This window comes from Heterodontus francisci, chromosome 24 (genome assembly GCF_036365525.1).
Source record: "Heterodontus francisci isolate sHetFra1 chromosome 24, sHetFra1.hap1, whole genome shotgun sequence".
Taxonomy (NCBI): Eukaryota; Metazoa; Chordata; class Chondrichthyes; order Heterodontiformes; family Heterodontidae; genus Heterodontus; species Heterodontus francisci.
Window position 1 is genome coordinate 77,740,429 of NC_090394.1, and position 13,889 is coordinate 77,754,317.

A 13,889-nucleotide genomic window follows, 5' to 3' on the forward strand; every position below is an offset into this window, starting at 1 on the left:
CTCATTATTCTTTCTTTTGGGCCTCCTTATCTCGAGAGACAATGGATACGCGCCTGGAGGTGGTCAGTGGTTTGTGAAGCAGCGCCTGGAGTGGCTATAAAGGCCAATTCTGGAGTGACAGGCTCTTCCACAGGTGCTGCAGAGAAATTTGTTTGTCGGGGCTGTTGCACAGTTGGCTCTCCCCTTGCGCCTCTGTCTTTTTTCCTGCCAACTACTAAGTCTCTTCGACTCGCCACAATTTAGCCCTGTCTTTATGGCTGCCCGCCAACTCTGGCGAATGCTGGCAACTGACTCCCACGACTTGTGATCAATGTCACACGATTTCATGTCGCGTTTGCAGACGTCTTTATAGCGGAGACATGGACGGCCGGTGGGTCTGATACCAGTGGCGAGCTCGCTGGACAATGTGTCTTTGGGGATCCTGCCATCTTCCATGCGGCTCACATGGCCAAGCCATCTCAAGCGCCGCTGACTCAGTAGTGTGTATAAGCTGGGGGTGTTGGCCGCTTCAAGGACTTCTGTGTTGGAGATATAGTCCTGCCACCTGATGCCAAGTATTCTCCGAAGGCAGCGAAGATGGAATGAATTGAGACGTCGCTCTTGGCTGGCATACGTTGTCCAGGCCTTAGTATTTGTACTTATAGCAGATTGTCTGCAGTGTTACTGGATTTTGCCCAATTCTGTTTGTGTAAATAAACAAAGGACAATAGTTTACTCTGTATGCATCGGTCCAGTGCTGTGGTATTATCCACCCTCAGGTAACAAGAGAATGTACATAAGCAATTTACCGTGATCAGAGTTAATTGTTAGATCTGGGTTATGCTAACCCAAACACAAGGAACAGAAGCTTCAGCTTGTAGCAAACTGATTTACTTACAGAAAAAAAAAGTGTTGGAGAATAGCCCAAACTAAAATGATGCCACTGCTCAGGAAGGGAAATCAAATAACTTTTGTTCATATTTCAATTCCTTTATGGGTGTAGAAATTTCTAAAATTTAACTTGAAAAATACCACTCTACTCCTTCTCTTTGAATACATCATTCTTCATTGTAATTACTGTAACCATTGGAAACTACATCTCTCAGCATTTTCCTGTATCTTTAGAGCAGATTGCAATGTTTAAAGTAATGCCGTATGTTTTGCTCACCATCTGTTACACTGACAAAGCATGTGATTCCTTGCTGAAGTCCAACTTTAAATGGTGCGTCTCCCCTTCCAACCTTTCTCCAGTTGAACATATCCAAAGCATTTTCATCCCCACTTACTGCAGCTTTAGCCAACTGTACCAGGTCCCTGCAGAATGAAGCACTCCAGTCAGTCTCATTCCCCTGTAGGTGCAACCGGCTATCAATATTTATACCAGCTCCTGCTAATCCCCAAGTGACAGCAATACAACGTAAAACAATCTCTACTGGACTTGAGATCATGCTAGTATAGCTCTCTTTCAGGTGGGTAGGCTTGTACTTATGTCACCTTATCACTTCTCTCAGTGAAATTTCAAAGCACTTCACATATTTTGCAGTGCAATGAAATGGACTGTTATATAGACAGCAACCATTTTACAACCAGCAAGAACCCATAATGACCAGTGAAACTATTTCTAGTGGTGTTGGTGAGGGAGGAATGCTGCCCAGGACACCTTCTTTGAAGAAAATTATGGGATCTTCAACCTCCACCTGATCCACAGGACTGGCCAAACACAGCCTCATGTTGATATTGTCTCTGAAAGATGGCACCTCAGACAGTGCAGCACTTCTTCAGTATTGCAATGAAATGTTAGCCTAGATTATGTGCTCGAGCCCTGGACTGGAGCTGGAACTCTCAACATATAACACAGAAGCAAGAGTGTTAACTCACAGCTAACATATTAGTCCTCCAAGGTGTCATGGGGTGATAGGCTGCAAAGAATGTTTCTTGAATGAGAAGTTTAAATTGCACTTACTCTCCTGGGGCAGGAGGTTTGAAGACACAGTGGGTCAGCTGCTTTCCATAATCCTGTTTACCAAGTGGTGATCCTTGCACTCGCCCATGCTGATCCACCCGCCACACCATCAGAACTCCAGCCTGGCAGCAACCAAATGAAGGTAGATGGGTAATGGAAACAGCTGAATTTGTGCAATTGCAACTAGTCATTAAGTGCCTCAGTATTGAGAAGATGTAAGATCTATCTTTAACATCTACAGTGTACTGATGTACTAATTTCACAGATGAACACTGTCAACTTACATGCACTCAAGTTATGTTTTGAGTACTCTACAGAAAATGACTAACTTGTACTCAATATTTGTTCGCATTCAAAATTTTCTCTCAATACGTTTAATAAATTTCAATCCCTTTCCATAAAAATATTGAACTACATGCCAGTGCATGATTACATCACAGCTGGAATGACTCCTTATTACAGCCATAAACTGGCAACATTCAGCTCTTTAAAAGAGGAATTGTAACCTTTTTTAAAGGGTGTGTGAGGAAGGAGGAGGAGAGTGGGATTTGAGAAGGTGGATCGTGGAGAAAAAGACTGCAGACTAGATGGACTGAATGGCTCGTTTCTGTACCACAATCTAGACCCCTCGTAATTTTATACACTTCAATTAGGTCTCCTTTCAGCCTCCTCTATTCCAAAGAAAACAAACCTTGTCTATCCAATCTTTCCTCATAACTTAAATTCTCCAGTCCAGGCAACATCCTCGTGGTGAAAGAGGAGGTAATTCAGACACTACAGGGGTTTAAATTGATAAAGAGGATGTATTAGATAGGCTGTCTGCACTTAAAGCAGATATAGTACCAGGACTGGATGAGATGCATCCAAAGATATTGAGGGAAGTGAGGATGGAAATCGCAGAGGCACTGGCCATAATCTTTCAGTCTTCCTTAGACTCAGGGGTGCAGCCAGAGGACCGGAGAATTGCAAACGTTATACCCTTGTTCAAAAAAGGGTGTAACGATAAGCCAAGAAACTACAGGCCAGCCAGTTTAACTTTGGTGGTGGGGAAACATCTAGAAAAAATAATTCAGGACAAAATTAATAGTCATATGGACAAATGCAGGTTAATTAAGGAAAGCCAGCATGGATTTCTTAAGGGAAAATCATGTTTAACTAACTTTCTGGAGTGTTTTGAAGAGGTAACAGAGAGGGTTGATGAAGGCATTTGATACAGTGTCAAACAGACTTCTGAGTAAACTTATAGCTCATGGAATAAAAGGGATGGTAGCAACATGGATAAGGAATTGGCTGAGTGACAGGTAACAAAGAGTAGTGGTTAATGGATGTTTTTCGGGCTGGAAGAAGGTTTGTAGTGGAGTTCCGCAGGGGTCAGTGTTGGGACCCTTGCTTTTCCTGATATGTATTAATGACCTAGACCTTGGTGTACAGGGCACACTTTCAAAGTTTGCAGATGATACAAAACTTGGAAGCATTGTGAACTGTGAAGAGCATAGTGTAGAACTTCAAAAGGACATAGACAAGTTGGTGGAATGGGCAGACAGGTGGCAGATGATGTTCAATGCAGAGAAATGTGAAGTGATTCATTTTGGTAGGAAGAACATGGAAAGAAAATATAAAATAATGGGTACAATTCTAAAGTGGGTGCAGGAGCAGAGGGACCTGGGTGTATATGTGCATAAGTCATTGAAAGTGGCAAGTCAGATTGAGAGAGCAGTAATAAAGCATACAGTATCCTGGGCTTTATTAATAGGGACATAGAGTACAAGAACAAGGAAGTTATGTTAAATTTGTATAAGACACTAGTTCGGCCTCAGCTAGAGTATTGCGTCCAGTTTTGGGCGCCGCACTTTAGGAAGGATGTTAAGGCATTGGAGAAAGTACAGAAAAGGTTCACAAGGGTTCCAGGGATGTGGAATTTCAGTTATAAAGATAGATTGGAGAAATTAGGACTGTTTTCCTTGCAGAGAAGGCTGGGAGGTGATTTGATAGAGTTATTCAAAATCATGAAGGGTCTGGACAGAGTAGAAATTGAGAAACTGTTCCCACTCATGAAAAATCAAGAACGAGAGGGCATAGATTTAAAGTATTTGGTAAGAGAAGCAAAAGGGACATGAGGAAAAACTTTTTCACGCAGCGAGTGGATAAGGTCTGGAATGCGCTGCCTGAGAGTGTGGTGGAGGCAGGTTCAATTTATTATTTATTTAGAGTTACAGCACTGAAACAGGCCCTTTGGCGGACCATCAACCACCCATTTATACTAATCCTACATTAATCCCATATTCCTACCACATCCCCACAATTCCCCTACCTATACTAGGGGCAATTTATAATGGCCAATTTACCTATCAACCTGCAAGTCTTTGGCTGTGGGAGGAAACTGGAGCACCCAGAGAAAACCCACACGGTCACAGGGAGAACTTGCAAACTCCACACGGACAGTACCCAGAATTGAAGCATTCAGAAGGGAATTAGACTGTTGTATGAAAAGGAAGAATGTGCACGGTTATGGGGAGAAGGCAGGGGAATGGAACTGAGTGAACTGCTCTTTCAGAGAGCCGGTGGAGACACGATGGACTGAATGGCCTCCTTCTGCTCTGTAACAATTCTGTGAAGTATCCCATATGCCTTCTCAACCAACCTTCCAGCCACCTTCAGGGATCTGTGGAAATGCACTCCAAGGTCTCTTTGTTCCTCTACACTTCTCACTATCCCACCATTTATTCTGTAATCCCTTGCCTTGTTAGTCTTCTCTAAATGCCATATCTCGTAATTCTCTGAACTGAACTCCATTTACCACTGTTCTGCCCACCTGACCCATCCATTGATATTTTCCTGCAGTCTACAGCTTTCTTCTCATTATCAATCACCCAGCCAATTTTTGTATCGACTGCAAACTTCTTAATCATACCCTCCACATTCAAGTACAAAGTATTGATATATACTACAAAAAGCAATTGACCTCATACTGAGCCCTGCGCAACCTGACTGGAAACAGCCTTCCAGTCACAAAAGCATCCATCGACCATTACCCTTTGCCTCCTACCTCTGAGCCAACTTGTCACTTAGCCTTGGATCTCATGGGCTTTTACTTTTGTGACCAGTCGGCTATGTGGGACCTTATCAAAAGCCTTGCTAAAATCCTTATAGACTACATCAAATGCACTTCCCTCATCGACCCTCCTTGTTACCTCCTCAAAAAATTTCATCATGTTAGTCAGACATGACCTTCCCTTAACAAACCCGTGCTGACTATCTAATTAATCCGTGCTTTTCTAAACGAAGCTTTATCCTGTCCCTCAGAACTTTTTCCAATAATTTTCGCACCAAGGTTAGGATGACTGGCATGTAATTACTCGGTCTATCCCTTTCTCTCTTCTTAGCAATGGTACAACATTAGCTGTCCTCCAGTCCTCTGGCACTACACCTGTAGCCAGAGAGGTTTGGAAAATGATGGTCAGAGCCTCTGCTATTTCTTCTCTTGCTTCCAGGCAATGCCACTATTCAGTTACTTCCAGTCTTCAACAGTAACCCAGCTCATTATTCACAGAACTTATGATCACAGAGTGAAAATACTATCTATGGCAGTTGCGAACACTAAGCATTGTAACAGTCACATGATGATGAATGGTTAAAGGATTGCTCAAATATAGGATATAAATACTGTGGCTACAAGAGCTGGCCAGAGGCTGGGAATTCTGCAGTGAATAAATCACCTCCTGACTCCCCAAAGCCTGTCCACCATTTACAAGGCACAAGTCAGGAGTGTGATGGAATACTCTCCACTTGCCCGGATGGGTGCAGCTCCAACAACACTCAAGAAGCTAGACACCATTCAGGACAAAGCAGCCCGCTTGATCGGCACCCCATCCAACTCCTTAAACATTCAGTTCCTTCACCACCGACGCACAGTGGCAGCAGTGTGTACCATGTACAAGTTGCACTGTAGCAACTTGTCAAGGTTCCTTTGATAGCACCTTCCAAACCAGTGACCTCTATCACCTAGAAGGACAAGGGCAGCAGATGCATGGGAACACCACCACCTGCAAGTTCCTCTCCATGCCACACACCATTTTGGCTAGGAACTATATCGCCGTTCCCTCACTGTCACTGCATCAAAATCCTGGAACTCCCTCCCTAATAGCACTGTGGATGTACCTATACCACATGGACTGCAGCGGTTCAAGAAGGTGGCTCACCGCCACCTTCAAGGGCAATTAGGGATGGGCAATAAATGCTGGCCTTGACAATGATGCCCACATCCCAAGAAGGAATTTAAAAAAAAAGAACTTTTGGAAATGTTTATTATTAACACAAGTCAATCGCCTATGGTGTTTTCACAGGGAGTCAAAACCAAGTGTAGCCTTCAGGTGAAAGGTTTGGAGACTGTGTAGGTCAGAGCGAGTGGGATTGGCAGACTCCTTCCCCAAATGGCAGTTATGGGCTTTTACAGCAATCCAGCAGTTCTCAGTTTGATTCTAGTGCCAGTATACAAATTACCAGATTATTTTGCAGCCAATTTCAATTTGCCATGATGCTATATGAACTCTCAACTTTCAGGGTGATAGTCCAGTACCACAATCACTAAACCACTGTAACCATATTATATAAATCTTGTTGATAATGAAACCCTGCAAATCCACACCACACACTGAGGAGGCACTATAGGAGGAGGCACAGAACACCAAGTTCTCAAGACTCCCTCAGTGTCTGCTCATTGCTAAGTTGTGCTATTGACTCCATGTGCACCTTTAGACAATGATGCATGAAATAATAATTCAGAAGATTCTTCATTTTCTTGCATTAGAAAAATCCCTTGCTGTGTTGCCATCAAGTTTCTTTAAAACGACACTTGTGCCAGAACTCAGACCTGGGGACAATCTCAACATCCTTTCTCATGTAAGGAAAACAGAAAATGCTGGAAATACTCAGCAGTTCCGGCAGCATCTGTGAAGAAAGAAACTGAGTTAATATTTCAGATCGATGACTTTTCATCAGATTGACCTGAAATGTTAACTCTGTTTTTCTCACCACAGATGCTGCCAGACCTGCTGAGTATTTCCAGCACATTCTGTTTTTATTTCAGATTTCCAGCAGCTGCAGTATTTTGCTTTTGCATCCTGTCTCATGTACCTTATCAGCAGAGACCAGCCGTGTGCCATTGCTGCTCCACTCCAAGATGGTGATATGAGCTCGGTGGGTGCCAGCTGCTATCTGTTGTTCATCCACACCCTGTTCAGACCAAAATATCACAGCTCCAGTTTCCCAACCGATTGCCACAACCCTCTTAGAAGGATGCCAACTGATGAGCGTTGGCTGGAAGGGACGCTCAATGTGCGCATTGGGAATGTGCTCTCCCTGTAAACGAGAAGAGGTTAGAACATTGAATCCCACTTTGTGTATACACTGTTACCCCCAACATTGTATGGATGTACCTGCAGTGTACACACAAGCTGTTTCATTATTTGAAAAGAACACACAATTATCACATGCAGTGGTGCGAGTTGATGGGTTTGCTTTTAGCACCTGTGATGAAAAGCTGTGGAAGGATACACTTCAGTAAGCTTCATCCCCTAACTTGAATCTTCAAATGCAGTTAATAAACGCCCTCTGTGGTACCTGTTGGAATGTTCAGGTTGCTGTTACAAAATGTGCAGTCCTGGAATGTATTTTAGTGTCACGCTGCGGTCCTCACACCTAAACAGCACATAGAATGGTTCCAGCACAGAAGGAGGCCATTCAACCTGTCATGTCCATGCCAGCTCTCTGCAAGAGCAACTCACTTAGTCTCACTCTCCTGCCTTTCCCCCATCGCCTGGTAAATTTTTTCTCCAGATAATTATCCAGTTCTCTCTTGAAAGCCCCGATTGAATCTGTCTTTACCACACTCTCAGGCAGTGCATTCCAGATCCTAACCACTCACTGCATAAAAAGTTTTTCCTCATGTTGCCGTTGCTTTTTTTGTCAATCACCTTAAATTGGTGTCCTTTGGTTCTGGATCCTTCAGCCAATGGGATCAGTTTCTCCCAAGCTACTCTATCCAGAGCCTTCATGATTTTGAGCACCTCTATCAAATCTCCTCTGAATCTTCTCTTGTCTAAGGAGAACAGCCCCAGCTTTTCCAATCTATCCACATAACTGAAATCCCTCATCCCTGGCACCATTCTTTTTAATCTTTTCTGCACCCTTAATGCCTTAACATCCTTCCTAAAGTGTGCTGCCCAGAACTCCAGTTGAAGCTGAACTGGTGTTTTATACAGATTTATCATGACTTCCTTATTTTTGTACCTTTTCAACCTGCCCTTCAACCTTCAATGATTTGTGCACTAAACCCCCAGGTCCCTTTGCTCCTGCACCCCCTTTAGAAATGTATCCTTTACTTTCCTCTCCTTGTTCTGCCTACCAAAATGAATCACCACACTTTTTTGCACTGAATTTCATTTGCCACTCCACCAGCCTCTTGAAATTCATCACTGTCCTCCTCACAGTTCATAATACTTACATGATTGATAAAACCAAGCAAAAACTAACTTTTAAAATACAGTGCCAATTGTGTGGGAGTGGGAGGAGGGAAAAAGAGGAGGAAATATAAGAGTTACATCCAATAGTTCCAAGTCCTGTGAGTTGGGTTAGTTTTGAGAGTCGGAGACCAGAGTCAGATGGAGTGACATCACGAATATAGATGATAAAATATTCACATTTTATTCATTACAGTATTTCACCAAGGACAAACATTACAGGTTGCCTACAACAGGCATAGTCATCTCTGCATACACACCAGCCGCCATCACCTCCAACTGCTGTTGCCCAAATAACTACAGTCTCTTGGCTCCCAAGTGACTGAACAGGTTTATCCTGTGATGAAACAAACACAAGAAAAGTACATGGTTCTAATCCATCAGTGTTGAGTTAGCTGATCTGGGTGCAATCGGCCTCACGTCTCTTAGTTAAAAAGAGAAGATTGAGAGGAGATTTAATAGAGGTGTTCAAAATCACAAGGGGTCTAGATAGAACAGATAGGGAGAAAGTGTTCCCTTTGGTGGAAGGGTCGAGAACCAGAGGAAACCAATTTAAGGTGAATGGTAAAAGAACCAACGGCGACACGAGGAAAAACATTATTTAAGCAGTGAGTAGTTAGGATCTGTAATGCACTGCCTGAGAGTCTGGTGGAGGCAGATTCAATCGTGGTTTTCAAAGAGGAATTGGATAATTATCTGAAGAGAAAAAAATTTCAGGGCTGCGGGTTAAAAGGTGGGGTTGTGGGACTAGTTAAGTTGCTCTTGCAGAGAGCCATCATGGACACGATGGGCTGAATGGCCTCCTTTTGTGCTGTACTTCTTCTTCTTTGGCCTCCTTGTCTCGAGAGACAATGGTTAAGCGCCTAGAGATGGTCAGTGGTTTGTGAATCAGCACTTGGAGTGGCTATAAAGGCCAATACTAGAGTGACAGACTCTTCCACAGGCGCTGCAGATAAAATTGGTTGTCGGGGCTGTTACACAGTTGGCTCTCTCCTTGCGCTTCTGTCTTTTTTCCTGCCAACAGCTAAGTCTCTTCGACTCACCACTCTTTAGCCCTGCCTTTATGGCTGTCCGCCAGCTCTAGCGATCACTGGCAACTGACTCCCACGACTTGTGGTCAATGTCACAGGACTTCATGTCGCGTTTGCAGACGTCTTTAAAGCGGAGATATGGACGGCTGGTGAGTCTGATACCAGTGACGAGCTCGCTGTACAATGTGTCCTTAGGGATCCTGCCACCTTCCATGCGGATCACATGGCCAAGCCATCTCAAGCACCGCTGGCTCAGTAGGGTGTATAAGCTGGGGATGTTGGCCGCCTCGAGGACTTCTGTGTTGGAGATACGGTCCTGCCACCTGATGCCAAGGATTCTCCGGAGGCAGTGAAGATGGAATGAGTTGAGACATCGCTCTTGTCTGACATACATTGTCCAGGCCTCGCTGCCGTACAGCAAGGTACTGATGACACAGGCTTGATACACTCAGACTTTTGTGTTCTGTATCAGTGCGCCATTTTCCCACACCCTCTTGGCCAGTCTGGACATAGCAGCGGATGCCTTTCCCATGTGCTTGTTGATTCTGCATCGAGAGACAGGTTACTGGTGATAGTTGAGCCTAAGTAGGTGAACTCTTGAACCACTTCCAGAGCGTGGTCGCCGATATTGATGGATGGAGCATTTCTGACGTCCTGTTCCATGTTGTTGGTTTTCTTGAGGATGATGGTTAGGCCAAATTCATTGCAGGCAGACGCAAACCTGTCGATGAGACTCTGCAGACACTCTTCAGTGTGAGATGTTAATGCAGCATCGTCAGCAAAGAGGAGTTCCCTGATGAGGGCCTTCCGTACTTTGGTCTTCGCTCCAAGATGGGCAAGGTTGAACAACCTGCCATCTGATCTTGTGTGGAGGAAAATTCCTTCTTCTGAAGACATGAACGCATGTGAGAGCAGCAGTGAAAAGAAGATCCCAAACAGCGTAGGCGCGAGAACACAGCCCCGTTTCACGCCACTCAGGATAGGAAAGGGGTCTGATGAGGCACCGCTATGCTGAATTGTGCCTTTCATATTGTCATGGAATGAGGTGATGATACTTAATAGCTTTGGTGGACATTCGATCTTTGCTTGTAGTCTGAAGAGACCACGTCTGCTGATGAGGTCAAAGGCTTTGGTGAGATCAATGAAAGCAACGTAGAGGGGCATCTGCTGTTCGCGGCATTTCTCCTGTAGCTGGCGAAGGGAGAACAGCATGTCAATGGTGGATTTCTCTGCTTGAAAGCCGCACTGTGCCTCAGGGTAGACAGGCTCAGCCAGCTTCTGGAGTCTGTTTAATACGACTCGAGTGAAGACTTTCCCCACTATACTGAGCAGGGAGATTCCACGGTAGTTGTTGCAGTCACCGCGGTCACCCTTGTTCTTATAGAGGGTGATGATACTGGCATTGCGCATGTCCTGTGGTACTGCTCCCTCATCCCAGCACAGGCAAAGCAGTTCATGGAGTGCTGAGAGTATAGCAGGCTAGGCACTCTTGATTATTTCTGGAGTAATGCTGTCCTTCCCAGGGGTGTTTTCCACTGGCTAGAGAATCAATGGCATCACTGAGTTCTGATTTTGTTGGCTATTCGTCCAGCTCATCCATGACTGGCAGAGACTGGGCTGCATTGAGTGTGGTCTCAGTGACAACATTTTCCCTGGAGTACAGTTCCAGGTAGTGCTCCACCCAGCGGTCCATTTGCTGGCTACAACCATCTGTGCTATAACCATTCTATAAAAAGGAGAAACCAGCAACACCTGCTAGAAATACACAGTTAGATGTCTGCTCTTGACCGGGCTCAGCTACAATGCACTTTTGATTAATTACCCTGCCGACACTCGCTGTTGATGCTCACACATGGCTCCAAATGGCAACCAAACCAAAAACAAAGGGGAACAGGTCTTCAGGAGAGGACAGGAAATTGTGAGATACCCACCTGCTCGAGATACACATCCACACTACCCCCTGAAGTGCTATTGGTACTGACAGAGGCTACTGCCAGCAATGGGTGGACACGATGCCAAGCAATCTCTGACGGAGAGCCAACCGTATCGGGTGCCTGAATGCGATGATCAAAGTAAACTGCCATGTTAGCATAGTCAGCTTCTGTCCAATTCTGTAAGGAGACAATGTAATTTTAATATACACCTGATCAACAATAGATTAAAAACCTGTAAGAAAATGTCTGCGGTCTTCGGATAATCCTGTTCACCCCGTTGCCAGCTTCAAACAGGAGCCAATTACAACTCCAAATAAAGGATAAAAATGTATGGAGTCACACTGGTAACATCAGTCCTTGTATCCAGTTCCAGACAAAGGCAAGCAAAGGTTTGGGAGTGAGACTCTGCCCAACAATCTGTCCATGGAACAGCAGGGTGGTTTGCCATGGGTTTGGGCTGGAGTGGGCTGGGAGTGTTGCAGTGGGCTTGAGCGGTCGTGCGGTGGTGGTGAGGAATTTTACAGTGTTTTAGTGATGGGGGGGGTTATAGTGTTTTAATGATGGGGTGGGGGGGTTACAGTGTTTTCGTGATGGGGGGTTTACAGTGTTTTAGTGATGGGGGTTACAGTGTTTTAGTGATGAGGGGGGGTTTACAGTGTTTTAGTGATGGGGGGGGGTTTACAGTGTTTTAGTGATGGGGATTACAGTGTTTCAGTGATGGGGGGTGTTTACGGTGTTTTCGTGATGGGGGGTTTACGGTGTTTTCGTGATGGGGGTATACGGTGTTTTCGTGATGGGGGTATACGGTGTTTTCGTGATGGGGGTTTACAGTGTTTTAGTGATGGGGGGGTTTACAGTGTTTTAGTGATGGGGGGGTTTACAGTGTTTTAGTGATGGGGGGTTTACAGTGTTTTAGTGATGGGGGGTTTACAGTGTTTTCGTGATGGGGGTTACAGTGTTTTCGTGATGGGGGGTTTACAGTGTTTTCGTGATGGGGGGTTTACAGTGTTTCGGTGATGGGGGGTTTACAGTGTTTCGGTGATGGGGGGTTTACAGTGTTTCGGTGATGGGGGATTACAGTGTTTCGGTGATGGGGGATTACAGTGTTTCGGTGATGGGGGATTACAGTGTTTCGGTGATGGGGGATTACAGTGTTTCGGTGATGGGGGATTACAGTGTTTCGGTGATGGGGGATTACAGTGTTTCAGTGATGGGGGATTACAGTGTTTCAGTGATGGGGGATTACAGTGTTTCAGTGATGGGGGATTACAGTGTTTCAGTGATGGGGGATTACAGTGTTTCAGTGATGGGGGATTACAGTGTTTCAGTGATGGGAGTTTACAGTGTTTCAGTGATGGGGGATTACAGTGTTTCAGTGATGGGGGATTACAGTGTTTTAGTGATGGGGGATTACAGTGTTTTCGTGATGGGGGATTACAGTGTTTTAGTGATGGGGGATTACAGTGTTTTAGTGATGGGGGATTACAGTGTTTTCGTGATGGGGGATTACAGTGTTTTAGTGATGGGGGTTTACAGTGTTTTAGTGATGGGGGTTTACAGTGTTTTAGTGATGGGGGATTACAGTGTTTTAGTGATGGGGGATTACAGTGTTTTAGTGATGGGGGATTACAGTGTTTTAGTGATGGGGGATTACAGTGTTTCAGTGATGGGGGATTACAGTGTTTCAGTGATGGGGGATTACAGTGTTTCAGTGATGGGGGATTACAGTGTTTCAGTGATGGGGGATTACAGTGTTTCAGTGATGGGGGATTACAGTGTTTCAGTGATGGGGGATTACAGTGTTTCAGTGATGGGGGATTACAGTGTTTCAGTGATGGGTGATTACAGTGTTTTCGTGATGGGGGATTACAGTGTTTTCGTGATGGGGGATTACAGTGTTTTAGTGATGGGGGATTACAGTGTTTTAGTGATGGGGGATTACAGTGTTTTAGTGATGGGGGATTACAGTGTTTTAGTGATGGGGGATTACAGTGTTTTAGTGATGGGGGTTTACAGTGTTTTAGTGATGGGGGTTTACAGTGTTTTAGTGATGGGGGATTACAGTGTTTTAGTGATGGGGGATTACAGTGTTTTAGTGATGGGGGAATTACAGTGTTTTAGTGATGGGGGAATTACAGTGTTTTAGTGATGGGGGAATTACAGTGTTTTAGTGATGGGGGAATTACAGTGTTTTAGTGATGGGGGATTACAGTGTTTCAGTGATGGGGGATTACAGTGTTTCAGTGATGGGGGATTACAGTGTTTCAGTGATGGGGGATTACAGTGTTTCAGTGATGGGGGATTACAGTGTTTTCGTGATGGGGGATTACAGTGTTTTAGTGATGGGGGATTACAGTGTTTTAGTGATGGGGGATTACAGTGTTTTAGTGATGGGGGATTACAGTGTTTTAGTGATGGGGGATTACAGTGTTTTAGTGATGGGGGATTACAGTGTTTTAGTGAT

The 13,889-nt window shown here is 44.7% G+C and overlaps 1 protein-coding gene across 1 annotated transcript in view; it reads right to left on the bottom strand.

The window, feature by feature from the left end:
* Positions 1 to 13,889, bottom strand: part of ift140 (intraflagellar transport 140 homolog (Chlamydomonas)) — a 146,855-nt gene that overhangs the window by 131,066 nt on the left and 1,900 nt on the right. Inside the window, exons 2-5 of the mRNA XM_068056698.1 lie at positions 11,423 to 11,602; positions 7,076 to 7,300; positions 1,943 to 2,064; positions 1,148 to 1,293 (exon numbers count right to left, since the gene is read on the bottom strand). Of these exons, the coding sequence (XP_067912799.1) occupies positions 1,148 to 1,293; positions 1,943 to 2,064; positions 7,076 to 7,300; positions 11,423 to 11,575 (646 nt within the window). The 5' untranslated portion in view covers positions 11,576 to 11,602. The remainder of the gene's footprint in view (positions 1 to 1,147; positions 1,294 to 1,942; positions 2,065 to 7,075; positions 7,301 to 11,422; positions 11,603 to 13,889) is intronic.